General features: G+C 37.1%; 1 protein-coding gene across 1 annotated transcript; it reads left to right on the plus strand.

Annotated features, from left to right (window-relative positions):
- The first annotated feature begins 1,446 nt into the window (after positions 1–1,446).
- Positions 1,447–2,339, plus strand: LOC141601501 (putative mitochondrial protein AtMg00860). Its single transcript, XM_074421788.1, has 2 exons — positions 1,447–2,076; positions 2,280–2,339. Exons 1-2 carry the CDS (start codon positions 1,447–1,449, stop codon positions 2,337–2,339), a joined length of 690 nt encoding a protein of 229 aa, XP_074277889.1.
- The last annotated feature ends 12,025 nt before the right edge of the window (positions 2,340–14,364 follow it).

The raw sequence follows: 14,364 nt of genomic DNA on the forward strand, positions 1-14,364 counted from the left end.
GTGTGAAAGAGGTCTATGCTAGGGCCGGAAACGCGGAGAGGCTACTTGGCATGGCCAAGGATGCTATAGAGAGGTCCGGGGAGAAAAGAAAGACCGAAAGTGAAGGTGGAGGATATAAACCCAAGAAGTCTAACTTCAATCAAGCTAGGTCCTACTCGGGAGGAGCACCAACAAGTGGCTATGGAAGATCGGGTGGCTACAGAGGTAGAGCCGCAAGTGAAGGAGGAGGATTAAGGTGCTACAATTGTGGTGGCCTCGGCCACAAAAAAAGTGGAGTGTACTAGCAATCATAAAGGGCCCAACCGGAGGTTCGGGCAAGGAAACTCCTACTTCCCTCTTTCTCAAAGTGGGACGAACAACTGGAATTCGGGGGCATGGAGCAACCCGAGGAATGCTAACTCAACTTTCAATGGTGGCAACAACCGGGGAAATTTCAACCGGGGAGCTTCATCTAGAGCAACTAGCTTCGCGGGAGGCAATGCTTCAGGGAGTAGGCCAACCCAATCGGCAAGCACAGTATAAGGTGAACCCAAATCTAGTGGAAAACTCTTTGCCATGGATAAGAAAAGCGCTGAAGCGGATGCCCACGTTGTCTCCAATACATTCCTTGTCAATTCTCATCCTTGTTTCGTTTTATTTAACTCGGGGGCCACTCATTTTTGTGTATCTAAGAGTCATGTGTTGACCCTAGGTTTGGGGGAGGGAGAACTAGCCAATGACGATGTGTCCTTATCTTCAGGAGAGTCCATCACATGTTTAAAAGTGTATAAGGAGGTGTCGGTTATAGTACATGAAACCAATTTTCCGGTAAACCTCTTTGAATTTCCTGTAGAAGGATTTGAAGTAATCCTAGGGATGGATTGGCTAAGTAGACACAAAGCTAATATAGATTGTTATCAAAAGAAAATCGCTTTGAGAGAACCCGAAGATTCTAGAGTGTCATACAACGGTTACTTAGTCAAACCAAAAGTGAAACTAGTTTCGGTAATGACCTTAAAGACATGTTTGAAGAAGGGTTGTCCTATGCACTTGTGTCATGTATGGGACACTAGCATGGAAAGGCCGCAAACTCAAGACATACCAGTGGTGGGGGATTTTGAAGATGTGTTTCCGGAGGCGTTACCCGGGTTGCCTCCACCAAGAGAAGTGGAATTCGGAGTGGACTTAAAACCGGGTGCGGGACCAATATCTAAGGCCCCGTATCGGATTGGTCCAAAAGAATTGGAGGAATTGAAGAAGCAACTTTGGGAAGTGGCAGATAAGGGTTATATTAGACAGAGTGTTTCACCATAAGGAGCACCGGTTCTATTTGTAAAGAAGAAGGACGAGACCTTGAGAATATACATCGATTATAGGGAGTTGAATAATGTCACCGTCAATAACAAGTACCCTTTACCAAGGATCGATGATTTGTTTGACCAACATAGTGGAGCCGGAGTATTTTCAATGATTGATCTACGATCGGGCTATCACCAGTTGAAGATCAAGGATGAGGATATCCCAAAGACCGCATTTAGATCAAGGTACAGGCATTATGATTTCGTAGTGATGCCATTTGGGTTAACAAATGCACCGGCCTCTTTCATGGATCTCATGAAAAGGGTGTTTAGTCCGTACTTGGACAAATTCGTGATGGTATTCATAGAAAATATTTTGGTCTACTCTAAGACCAAGGAAGAGCATGAGGAGCACCTAAATATTGTTTTGCAAACCTTAAGGGAGCACCAACTCTATGCAAAGCTTAGTAAGTGCGAGTTTTGGTTAGAGAAGGTGGGTTTCTTAGGTCATGTGATATCAAGGGAAGGAGTTGCCATGGATCCTACCAAGATTGAGGCCGTGTCTAAGTGGGTGGCACCCAAGAATGTAGCGGAAATTCGAAGCTTCCTAGGTCTAGCCGGGTACTATCGCCGATTCGTGAAAGACTTCTCCAAGATTGCTAGAACCTTGACATCGTTGATGAGAAAAGAGAACTGTTTCACGTGGGATAGGAGTTGCGATACGGCCTTCTTGACCCTAAAGGAGCGCCTAACCACAACCCCGTTGTTAGCCTTCCCGGAAGGGAGTGAGAATTTTGAAGTATACACTGATGCTTCAAAGAATGGCTTGGGATGTGTGCTTATGCAAAATGGTAGAGTCATTGCCTATGCCTCACGGCAATTAAAGACCTATGAGGAGAACTACCCAACCCACGACCTAAAATTGGGAGCCGTTGTCTTTGCCTTGAAAATTTGGAGGCACAACTTATATGGATAAACCTTTAAGGTATTTTTCGACCACAGAAGCTTGAAGTATATCTACACCCAAAAGTAGTTGAACATGAGGCAAAGGATGTGGATTGAACTCATTGGGGATTTTAACATGGAGATAATCTATCATAAGGGGAAAGCTAATGTGCTGGTTGATGCCTTGAGTAGGAAGTCGGTGCACTCCTTGTGTACTGCCTTGTCCATGGTAAGGTTGAAGGAAGAAGTACGAGGAATGTGTATCCATGTGATACGAAAGGGAAAAACCATGGGAGACTTGACTTTGGAACCCGAGTTGTACGGCGAAATTTGGGAGAAACAAACAAGTGATGTGAAGATCCAAGAGTGGAAAGGTGCGCTATAAAGGGGAAAGCCCTCAAGATTTGTGTAATACTACGGTTTTCCTAAGCGGGTACTCGGCCGAGTATGGCCTACTCGGCCGAGTAAGGGGCGTCCTGTATCCTAGACAGCTTACTGCCCAAGAATACTCGGCCGAGTATGTGGAATACTCAATCGAGTAGAGGGTTCTCGGCCGAGTAACTCTATACTCGACTAAGTATCCGGTCTGACGGATGTTATTTCCGCGGTTTAATTTAGAGATGATTAGAGTTATATAAAACACGTTTATCAGTTTCTACTTACATTTTACAAAACCTAAACATTTCAACGACGCTGTATTCCTCTCCAAATCTCTCTCTAGTGTGTGATTGTTAGCAAGTTTCTTCATCTTTCATTCTATCGTCGGTGTCGGTAAGTCCTTGATTTCATTATTCCATTGATTAATCTTTTAGGGTTTGGCTTGAATTGTGACTTGGGGAAAAGGGGTTTCGCATATGGTGATTGTTGTTTATGTGATTGTTGCTAGGTGAAGGATTCGTAGAGGAGCCATTCTAGATTGCGTTGCTTGTGTCTCTGTGCAGTTGCGATAAGGTAGGGTTTCCCTACTCAGTTCCTATTTAATTGATTTCAGATTGTATTGTATTGTGTACGATTGATTGTCTGCTGATCATTGTGGGAGTGTTGGTGGTAGTGTGGTTGTGGTGATGATTGTTAAGTGGAGTCACTTGCGGGAGTGGCTTCACACCCTAGTTCGCCCTCCGTGTAACCCGCCACGGGAGAGGATGTGCACATTAAGGGACATGGTTATCGCTCGTGATGAGCGGGGAAAAGGTGGGGATTGGCTGCAGTCCCCCACTAGCGGCGAGGATTACCTGTTGCGATGGGTAATCTGGCAGGACTACACACTTCAGTGTGTGTCGGTTACTGTGTGAGATCGGGAGACCGGAGGTGGATAATGATCAGCTGGTTGCCTTTTGTACTTGTCTTACTTTGATTATTCAGTAACTAACCCCGTTGTTGTTTTATAAAATCTGTGGTGATCCATTCAGGGATGGTGAGCAGATTGTGACAGGTGATGCAGTTCTTTAGCTTTGGGGCAGTCATGGGGAGTCATCACTCGAGTCTAGCTTTCGTCGTCAAGAGACTTAGCTTTCATTTCTAGTTGTTAAACTTTCACAGTTGTACTTTTTTTTTTGGTTTTGGAGAACATGTAAACTTTAATCATTTATACTTTATTAATTGTGTTTGGATTGTTAACTTTGATCTACTGACCTCGGGCAACCGAGGTGGTGACGGTCTCTCATGCTAGGGTGGTCTTGGTAAGGCACCTTGACATGTGGGGGTGTCACAAAGTGGTATCAGAGCGACGATTCTGGCACCTAAAACTAATGAAACCAATGAATTAGGGATTCTAAATAAAATGAACCCGGGGAGAGTTTTTTGGAGCTACCGCAAAGACTTGGGAGACGTCCTGAAGTCGTATTAAGGCCCTTACGATCTCAAGCCGGTCACATGGGGGAAACTGTTGTATGTCGAGTCATGTATGTGTGGTACTTGTAACTTGAATCTTGTGCATGTTTGAATGAAATGATGAAAGAAGTGGAACGTGACAGTAGTTGATGAAAGAAATGTAGATTCATATACATTATAACATACTCTTATATGTCTAGATAAGTTGTCATAAAATTAATTACGGATCTTATGCATGCAAACATTAAAATAAATAGAGGAGAAATCATGTCCTTACAAAATGGATTTCGGTTATTAGGGCACAAGAGAGATCACCTATCTCTTCTTGTTCTTGAGCTATTCCAATGGAAGAACAAAGATCTAAGAGCAAGATCTCTCCCTATGTATTATACCCAAGGCTCCTCTTAATTTAATTAATATTACAAAACTAGTATAATATTAATTATAGTAGAAAATTGAACCAAAAATATTTATAAACACTTAAGTATTTTCGGTTTTGATGAGAGATAAAGAGAGGATTTTTATTTCTCTAGAACTTATATTTTTGGATGAGTTGAATGAATGAATAATCTAAAACATTTTAGAGTATTATTAGGTAAAATTATTAGAGAAAACAATGATCATTTTCCCTTCCCAAAAACCGTGTAAGAGGGGCTTTAGGGTGAGCCAATGCATGGAGAAATTGTTCTTCACAAGGAACAATAGGCTTGCATGGCTAGGTGGCTTTATAATCATTGTGTTTTCCACTAATTACACACAACTTATAATTAGCTAAAACACCTTCTAATTTTCGGCCCTTTGCATAATATGATGTCCATATTATTTTTGTCAATTGTCTATATGTTACATGTCACATGTCACATATATTTGTTTATGTATTTTTATCATATTAAAAATCAACGTATTAATAAAAATACGTCACATACAAAAATTGACTTAGTAATTTCATAATTACTTGTGCCAAAAATTTTACCAATTTATAAATCACAACATATTGTATTTATATCAATTCATTCAATTTAATTGTTACATTAAACAATTTATTTCATCCGAGTAATTATACAATTTAATTACTCAGACCGTATCTTATTTAATCACATTTCAATATGATACGTAAATTTTACTTCCAAAATCGTCCGTCAATTTTCAAGTAATTTAATTAACTCGTAACATTATACGATTAATTAAATAATCAATTAAGAGTATTGCCCTTTAGGTATGACCTAGGGGGTCAACTGATCACCACCGTCACACGACAGTAATGTCAAACTCTAGTCAGCCAATCATTACCGATATATGTTGACCAGTTGACAGTAACAATATTACTTCCCAATTGTATTCATTTTAATGAGACTTAAACATGTGATCATCATGATCACGATCGTGATCGCATTATTGTCGGAGGACACATATTCCAACAATCTCCCACTTGTCCTCGACAAGTGTGCGTCACCAATTCTCTTGTCCTATTACTATCTCCCACTCAATGCAAGGTGTCTTTCAGGTCGTACTTGCAAGTGATCATATCGAGAGTGGTTTCCTCGATCTGGAGAATAACTGATTGACCGGATTTATCCACACTGGATACCTTCCGAGCGTGGCCACGCATTTCCAGTTCATTACTCCTCGAGTGGCCCTGAGATATTGTTATAACCCTGACTAGGGGTGGACAATTCCTATTGCACTCATTCCCTTCGACCAGCCTCAGCCATCATAACCCAAAATATGCCCATTAGACCCCATTTACGAAGGTCGTAGTAACACAAATCAAAGTTAATCTGAAACTGTGCCATCTTAGAAGAATAGTCTTTAGTCAAAAGAATCGACTCATTTTGAATACTATAGTAGCTCTCGCCACGACCAGGCTATATAAATTTGCCAGAACTCTATAAGCGGTCATTAGGCCCGACAAAATGTTCTTAACAGTCTGCCTATGTGATCGACTAGTCATCTCACATGACTCTATGGCACTTGAACTTGCCATCAATCGCATCACACTCTAGTCACTTCGAGACGTCACCTCATATAAGTAACTATGGGCAAAAACAATGTTAATCCATGTTCACTTTAACGGGGTTCAATTGTCTCTACAACCCGTTTGGATATAACAATGTACAAAGTGAGTTAATGATAACTCAAACGACAAATGTCGACATCACACTCGGGTAGTCAATATCATATTACAACCTTGTGATGTTTATCATAAGTGTAAACACTTATTGATTGCAATAGAAGTTTAACATCTCACGTGTCCATGTGTTCAAACTTCTTACACTTGCAATTTCCTTCACATTCATGTTCTCATACCATGAATTTTACCAAGTACACATCAAGGTTCTCGACCTTGGTTTTGGTTCTTTAACTTGAAAGAACTTTCTCATCGCTCATCTCATAACGAACGAATTTGCGATGAACAATACAACTTGTACGATCAAGTATTCCATCCATACACAATGCACTAGGTATATGTTTTGTAGAATCTTGTAACAATTGACAAGATTATTAGCTTAGTACTTCTCATAAGTCCTAGCTTAACTAGGAAAGATTATCTTTGAATAACTTCTTATTCAACCAACCATCTTTCCAAAACTTCTCATTTCTCTTTCTAGGCTTGAAATATTTGGGATTCTCATAAATCCTCACATGTGTTCGGATTTTCTACAATATGTGCAACCTCTTGACACACAATAGAACATTCCGTCAAACACTGAAATCGCTCATCGGATTCTACTTGAGAATTCATGACGTTTCTATTTTGGCTTACCAAGTCTATCATCATGCTCTTATGCATATGATTTATAATTGGACATGTACATGATTATTCTAATGGCGGAAACATTAGTTACTAACAATCATGAGATCAACAGTTCTCAGGTTCAATGAACTACCATGACTGCTAATGGTAATCCCATTTTCATTCATATGAATAACCTATGTATATGTTGATACGATGTGTATCTCTTTAATACTAATCCAACATCCCATGGTATAATTGGATTCATCATTGTCCATTTTCATCCAGAATTGAAAACTCAAATCTTCCTTTATGAAGGAAGGTATTAGCTCGTCATTCTTTAATGAGTGATGAGTCGTAAAAATTCAAAAGATGATAACTCCCACTAAATTCCATGTCATCACATGAGAATTTCCTAACTCCCACTCAATTCTACATATCTCGAAATTGACTTCTCAATCGAAATTTGTCAAGAATATAATTATAAATTGCTTTGCCAAGTTACTAGGATAAAACCATATATGTTCCCATCATATCCTTTCAAAATGCCTATTTTGAAGTGGTCTCATCTCAACCTTACGGAAAGAGATTTTAAATCTCTAACACACTTATGTCATAATGATGTGTAGCAATGTCATTATTCAAATACAAATAATATTTAGAATAGGTCCTTCGGAATACCCTTTCGGAAGGAGGTTTAACCATTTCATAGCGAGGTTAAACAATGACATTTGCGTGGTTAAAACGTTGGCTATTGAAGATATCGGAATATCAATCTTTGCGACTTGATCATAACTAGTATGTTACTATGATTCATTTAGGCTCTTAAGTAAAACTCATGATTGAAACTATTGGTCAAATGATTCATAACCTAAGTCAATAAGCTTGTTAAGACTTTACATTAGTCATTTTTTCTTCCAAAACTTCTTTTGGTCTCCTCGTGTAGTTATCTTGAGAATAAACTCTTATGATTACTTCACTTGGTCTCTTAAGTCATTTAGAACTAACTTGAGACTATAGATCTCATCTATTTGGTATACTATGTAATTAGGTATACCTTCATTCAAATCATTCTCTCTTGTGTAGATCTTCATATACACAAGTACACAATCTTAATCTTGTCTTGTGTGTTGTGTTCCTTATTTTTCTCCCACTCTATCTTTAGAATAAATACACTAATTATTCAAAGATAGCATATGAGACACAAATTAATGATGTTGAAGTATAAGGAGGACTATTTCATAGGTTGACTAATTGTTATTGATTTCATATGAGTTCTTGGTGATTGACATTCCTTTAAGAGAGTTCATAGACTCAAAATTGCTTCATAAATGATCATACACAAGCCTTAAGCATGTGGACATATAATGAAACCGGTCATTATATTTGTCTATTAGATCACTTTACGTGAATAATCTTATGTTTCAAAACACAAGCAATTTAAAGATGAAATTTTAGAACATAAAGGATAAATGATAAAACGTGTGACTTGGGTTGCAAACCAAGTCACTATCATCCAAAATACAAACCATTATCCAAAATACCTTTCCATGTCGAACACGGAAACTTAAAGTTCTAAAATTCAAAACATAACTTAAAATAAGACAATGAAAAACAAGGCTCCATAAAAGCTATCCTTAGCTTCTCCATGGTTTATCATGCTTGTTTTTCTTTTCCCTTGTCTTTGCTTGGTGGAGGCCCTATTTTCAATTAAAAAGGGAGATACATTATCACAACTTTGCATCATAATACCATAGTTGAATTTAGAAACATAAAAGAAGGTTAGTCATTTACCTACTGGAGTGATCTTTCCAGTTTTGATATCACCAAGGTATTTGGAACAATTCCTCTTCCAATGTCCCATGCCATTACAATAATGGCATTTGTCAAGAGGACCCTTCTTGACTTTGGAGGTGCTAGCTTCACAAGACTTAGCTTTGGTGAATGTGGGAGCTTGCTTTTTACCCTTTCTCCCATTCTTCTTGAACTTCCCTTACTCTTTGTGCTTATGTTAAGCACATCCTTGGGAGGGTTCACATTTAACCCCATGTCCCTCTCGGCTTGCACAAGTAACTTGTGCAACTCCTCAAGAGACACATCCTTGTCTTGCATGTTGAAATTCACCCGGAATTGCACATACGCCTTAACCTTAGACAAGGAGTGTAGAATCCTATCTACAATGAGTTCTTTGGGGATTTCAACCTTTTGAATCTTCAAGGTCTCGACAAGCTCCATGAGTTTGAGCACATGAGGGCTAACCTTTTGGCCCTCTTTGAAGTCGAGATCAAAGAATGCCGCGGCCGCCTCATATTGGACGATCCGCGGAGTTTGTGAAAACATGGTCACAAGTTTGGAGTAAATCTCATTAGCATTGCCCATTTTGAAGGCTCTCCTTTGGAGTTCCGCCTCCATCGCAAATATTAAGACATTTTTCATTGCGGCGGACTCCTTTTGGTAAACCTCATAGGCTTCCCTAGTGGCCGCGGTGGACCTAGTGGAGGGTTCGGGTGGAGAGGCTTCGGTAAGGTAACGAAGCTTGTCGTCACCTTCGGCGGCTAATTTGAGTTGGGCATCCCACTCGGAGAAATTTGACCCATTCTTTTCAAGTTTACATCGATCCATAAAGGATCGGAGCCAAGATGAAGTAGCGAGTGGTGTAGCATTAGGAGTTGGTGTTGCCATTTGTTATGAATAAGAAGTGGTCTACAAAACAAAATATAAGGAGTAAAACAATTGTCGTTATAATTATACTCGTAAAAATGTATGATTTAAACAAGTTTTATGCATTTTTCTAGTGACCTCTACCCAACTAGATAAATGATTCCAAGACCCAAATTCATATCGACTTAGGCACGGTATGGCCGATGAAACCTTTATCAATATAACTCGGTGGATTAACATTTTAATCGATTCTACTTTTAGAACTCTTGGTCGATAAAATTACTCTAATAATTATCTATAGCCCGGAACACATGCAACTACGGTCGCGAATACTTCCGTTGAGCTCAATCCAAATTTCGAATAAATGTGTCCATTATCCAAATCCACATCAACTTGGGCACGGTATGGCCGATGAAACCCTCATTAACATGAACTCGGTGGATTAACACTCATCACCCACTTCCCCTACGTAACAAGGTTTGTACCCGGTAGGGCCGAGTGCACTCCCTCGCGAAATAGGTTTTCATGGTTTCTACTATTTGGTAAGGCTATGTATCAATTGTTTGTTTTAGCGAGAGGTCATGTCAATTTATTATCTATCACGTTTTAAGTGAACTAAAGCGGTGAACTACGATAATTCGAATTGACACGGTCGATAAACTCGATAAAATAAGACAATGCATGTTTAGTTATGGCGATTTAGCGATGCATGTGACATAAAATAAAATGCAAGCATAAAGATAAATAAATCCTAGTATGGCCTTTCCTAAAATAGAAAAACTATTAATCTATTACAAATTCGGAAACCAACTCCATTGGTCCCTTGAACTTCGGTTGTGGCACGCATCTCGATGTAACACCGTCTTTATGTATCACCATTCTTGAAGAAATCCGTCTTTAGGAACTCCGGAATGAATAAAATTACATAATAAATTACATAATTTCCTATTATACATTTGTAACTAAAATAAAATAAATCTATTAAAATACAAAACGGTGATACGAGATCACAATAAAAATTACAACCGAATCGATATTCCCATACATTTCGGGAAATACCAATTAAAATCTAAGGCCATACTAAGTAAAATTACATAATTCAAAATTACATAAATTAAAATTATGACAATCATAAAGAAAATGCAGCATTATATTATGTATGAACATGCTCAATTTTTATGCTAAATCGCCTTTTAATTAGCCAATATCGTATATTACTCGGTTTTTTTACGGATTTGCGTGATTTCAACATTTTATAATCACAAAAAATGCATAAACTCATATTTATGCATAAGTTAATTACCCTAACCTCTTAGGACTCAAAATATAGTCTTCACTAATAATTTGACCATAATTAACTTTTATTTACTTAAATTGTTCATAAAAGGGCCAAAAATTACAAAAATAAGCTATTTAACTTCAAATAAATCCAAAAATTTCAAATAAATTCAAAATTTGAAATTTAAATTCATGAACATTCTGGAAAAATTCCATGACACTCATAATGTTCAAAATCTTAGGTTAAAAATTTCGAAAATTTTCCGGAAAAACAATGTTGCGGTTTATCGATATTTAATAAAATAATCATAAAAACATGGAAAAATTATTTTCATTAACTTTTCAATTTAGATCTGAAAAATATAATAAAATGAAACATTAGACGTTTTTCCTAAGTCATAGATTATGTTTTATTAATTTTTCACTAATAATGTCACTATTTATGTCATTTTTCTTCAAAAATTCATAAATCATGCTAAAAGACTTCTTTATAGCCAATTATTTTACACACATCTTGTAAAATTGCATGTGACAACATATAAATTTTCTATGACCAGATTCGAAATTTAACTCATATTAACCTATTTTTCTCTTAAATCCGAATTTAATAATGAAAAATTCATTTTTCGAGCATAACAAGTGCAAAAATTATGAAAATTTACAGGTTATCTCAAAATAATATATGTAACAACATATCCAAAAACCAAGTGAAAATTCGAAGTATAGCTAATTTTCGACCAAAAATGACATTTTTACTCATAAAATCACATTTAAATGTCATTATTATTAAATATGAACAATAAAAATCCGAAAAATTAACCAAAATATCCTAAAACACTTTAGGACCAGAAATATTAACATGCATGTAATTATTTCGTGATATATCATAATAACACAAATTTTACAAGTTTTATTTTGTTATTCATATAACTCGGAAAAACTTTTAACCAATTTGCATGCAAACAACCGTGGCTCTTGATACCGATTGAAAGAAATGTAGATTCATATACATTATAACATACTCTTATATGTCTAGATAAGTTGTCATAAAATTAATTACGGATCTTATGCATGCAAACATTAAAATAAATAGAGGAGAAATCATGTCCTTACAAAATGGATTTCGGTTATTAGGGCACAAGAGAGATCACCTATCTCTTCTTGTTCTTGAGCTATTCCAATGGAAGAACAAAGATCTAAGAGCAAGATCTCTCCCTATGTATTATACCCAAGGCTCCTCTTAATTTAATTAATATTACAAAACTAGTATAATATTAATTATAGTAGAAAATTGAACCAAAAATATTTATAAACACTTAAGTATTTTCGGTTTTGATGAGAGATAAAGAGAGGATTTTTATTTCTCTAGAACTTATCTTTTTGGATGAGTTGAATGAATGAATAATCTAAAACATTTTAGAGTATTATTAGGTAAAATTATTAGAGAAAACAATGATCATTTTCCCTTCCCAAAAACCGTGTAAGAGGGGCTTTAGGGTGAGCCAATGCATGGAGAAATTGTTCTTCACAAGGAACAATAGGCTTGCATGGCTAGGTGGCTTTATAATCATTGTGTTTTCCACTAATTACACACAACTTATAATTAGCTAAAACACCTTCTAATTTTCGGCCCTTTGCATAATATGATGTCCATATTATTTTTGTCAATTGTCTATATGTTACATGTCACATGTCACATATATTTGTTTATGTATTTTTATCATATTAAAAATCAACGTATTAATAAAAATACGTCACATACAAAAATTGACTTAGTAATTTCATAATTACTTGTGCCAAAAATTTTACCAATTTATAAATCACAACATATTGTATTTATATCAATTCATTCAATTTAATTGTTACATTAAACAATTTATTTCATCCGAGTAATTATACAATTTAATTACTCAGACCGTATCTTATTTAATCACATTTCAATATGATACGTAAATTTTACTTCCAAAATCGTCCGTCAATTTTCAAGTAATTTAATTAACTCGTAACATTATACGATTAATTAAATAATCAATTAAGAGTATTGCCCTTTAGGTATGACCTAGGGGGTCAACTGATCACCACCGTCACACGACAGTAATGTCAAACTCTAGTCAGCCAATCATTACCGATATATGTTGACCGAGTTGTGTAACAATATTACTTCCCAATTGTATTCATTTTAATGAGACTTAAACATGTGATCATCATGATCAACAGTCGTGATCGCATTATTGTCGGAGGACACATATTCCAACAGTCGAAAGATGTATCGAGAATTTGTTGATGTTAAACTTTGAGCATGGAATATGTTGGCATGTTAAGTGTTTATTATGTGGCTTTCAAAGGGTAGTGACATATCGTATATATCTTGGTATAAAAGTATGTGTAAAGTATGTTTATGTTAGTAGTAGTTGATTTTTGGCATGACTCGGCAGAACAGGGCGGGTACTCGACCGAGTAGGCAGTACTCGGCCGAGTAACCAGGCACTCAGCCGAGTGTTGTTTGAGGGTACGAAGCAGTAGCTTCTGGTTGTGACTACTCGACTGAGTAGTATATCGTACTTGACCGAGTAGAGCATACTCGACCGAGTATGTTTTTTGTGTTTCTGACGTTGGCTACTGGAGTGGACTACTCGACCGAGTATTTGTTATACTCGACCGAGTAATCCATACTCAACCGAGTATCTAACCGTACTCAGACGAGTGCTTCTTTGGCGGAGGGTGATGTTTATTTTGAGCCGTAGGCTTTTGTGCTTACGTTTCCTTGCTTCTTATCAGCTAAAAATACCACCAAAGTGGTCTGCCGCGTATGTTCAAGCATCCGAGATGACAACCAATGAGGTAGCTCGCATGATCGAGCAACAGGATGCACTCCTCACTCCTTGAAGCTCTTAAGAATGTGGTAAGGGGGCTGAGAAACCGGTGGATGCTACTGATGAGAGTGTCGTTGGGGCTCTCAATCAAACACATTTATATTTCTCAACAAACAACTAGTAAGTGGTTAAGTCGAGGTCGATCCATGGGACGGGGGTACTCAAATTGTTCAATCTAATTATGGTTGTGCTTGGGGTTGTCACAATTGTAAAGGGTTGATGATTCTAATCTAATAGAAGAAATGGAAAGTGAACAAGCAACAAAACGAATGATGTAAACAAATGACTAAAAATGCTAGGATATCATGGGTTCATAGGGGAATCATGGGAGTTGATCATACAAACATGTTCTCAATTATATGCCAGCATTTATTGTTGTGATGGGATCGAGTTAGTGTATATCTTAAAATCCCTAAGAAGGTTTGGGTCCCGGAGACGAATTGATTAGATTGTACAACATCTACAAGTCGACTTAATCGTTCCTATTCAACATTATGCATGGTCTAATGAGGCTCGAGTTGGTTTATGCCTTACAAGCTTCATTGAAAAGATAAGTGATGGGTAAATAATGCAAGGATTCATAGGCTCGCATTTCATCAAACATAACATGTGCATAAGTTGAAATCACAACAAGCAAGCAAATAAATTATGTGAACATATTATAATAAGCATGAATCATTCTCCATGTTGGTTTCCCTTAATTACCCATTAACGCTAGCTAAGGAAACTACTCACTCATGATCAAGTTTAAAATGTTAATAAGGTT

Source organism: Silene latifolia, chromosome 9 (genome assembly GCF_048544455.1).
Source record: "Silene latifolia isolate original U9 population chromosome 9, ASM4854445v1, whole genome shotgun sequence".
Lineage (NCBI taxonomy): Eukaryota > Viridiplantae > Streptophyta > Magnoliopsida > Caryophyllales > Caryophyllaceae > Silene > Silene latifolia.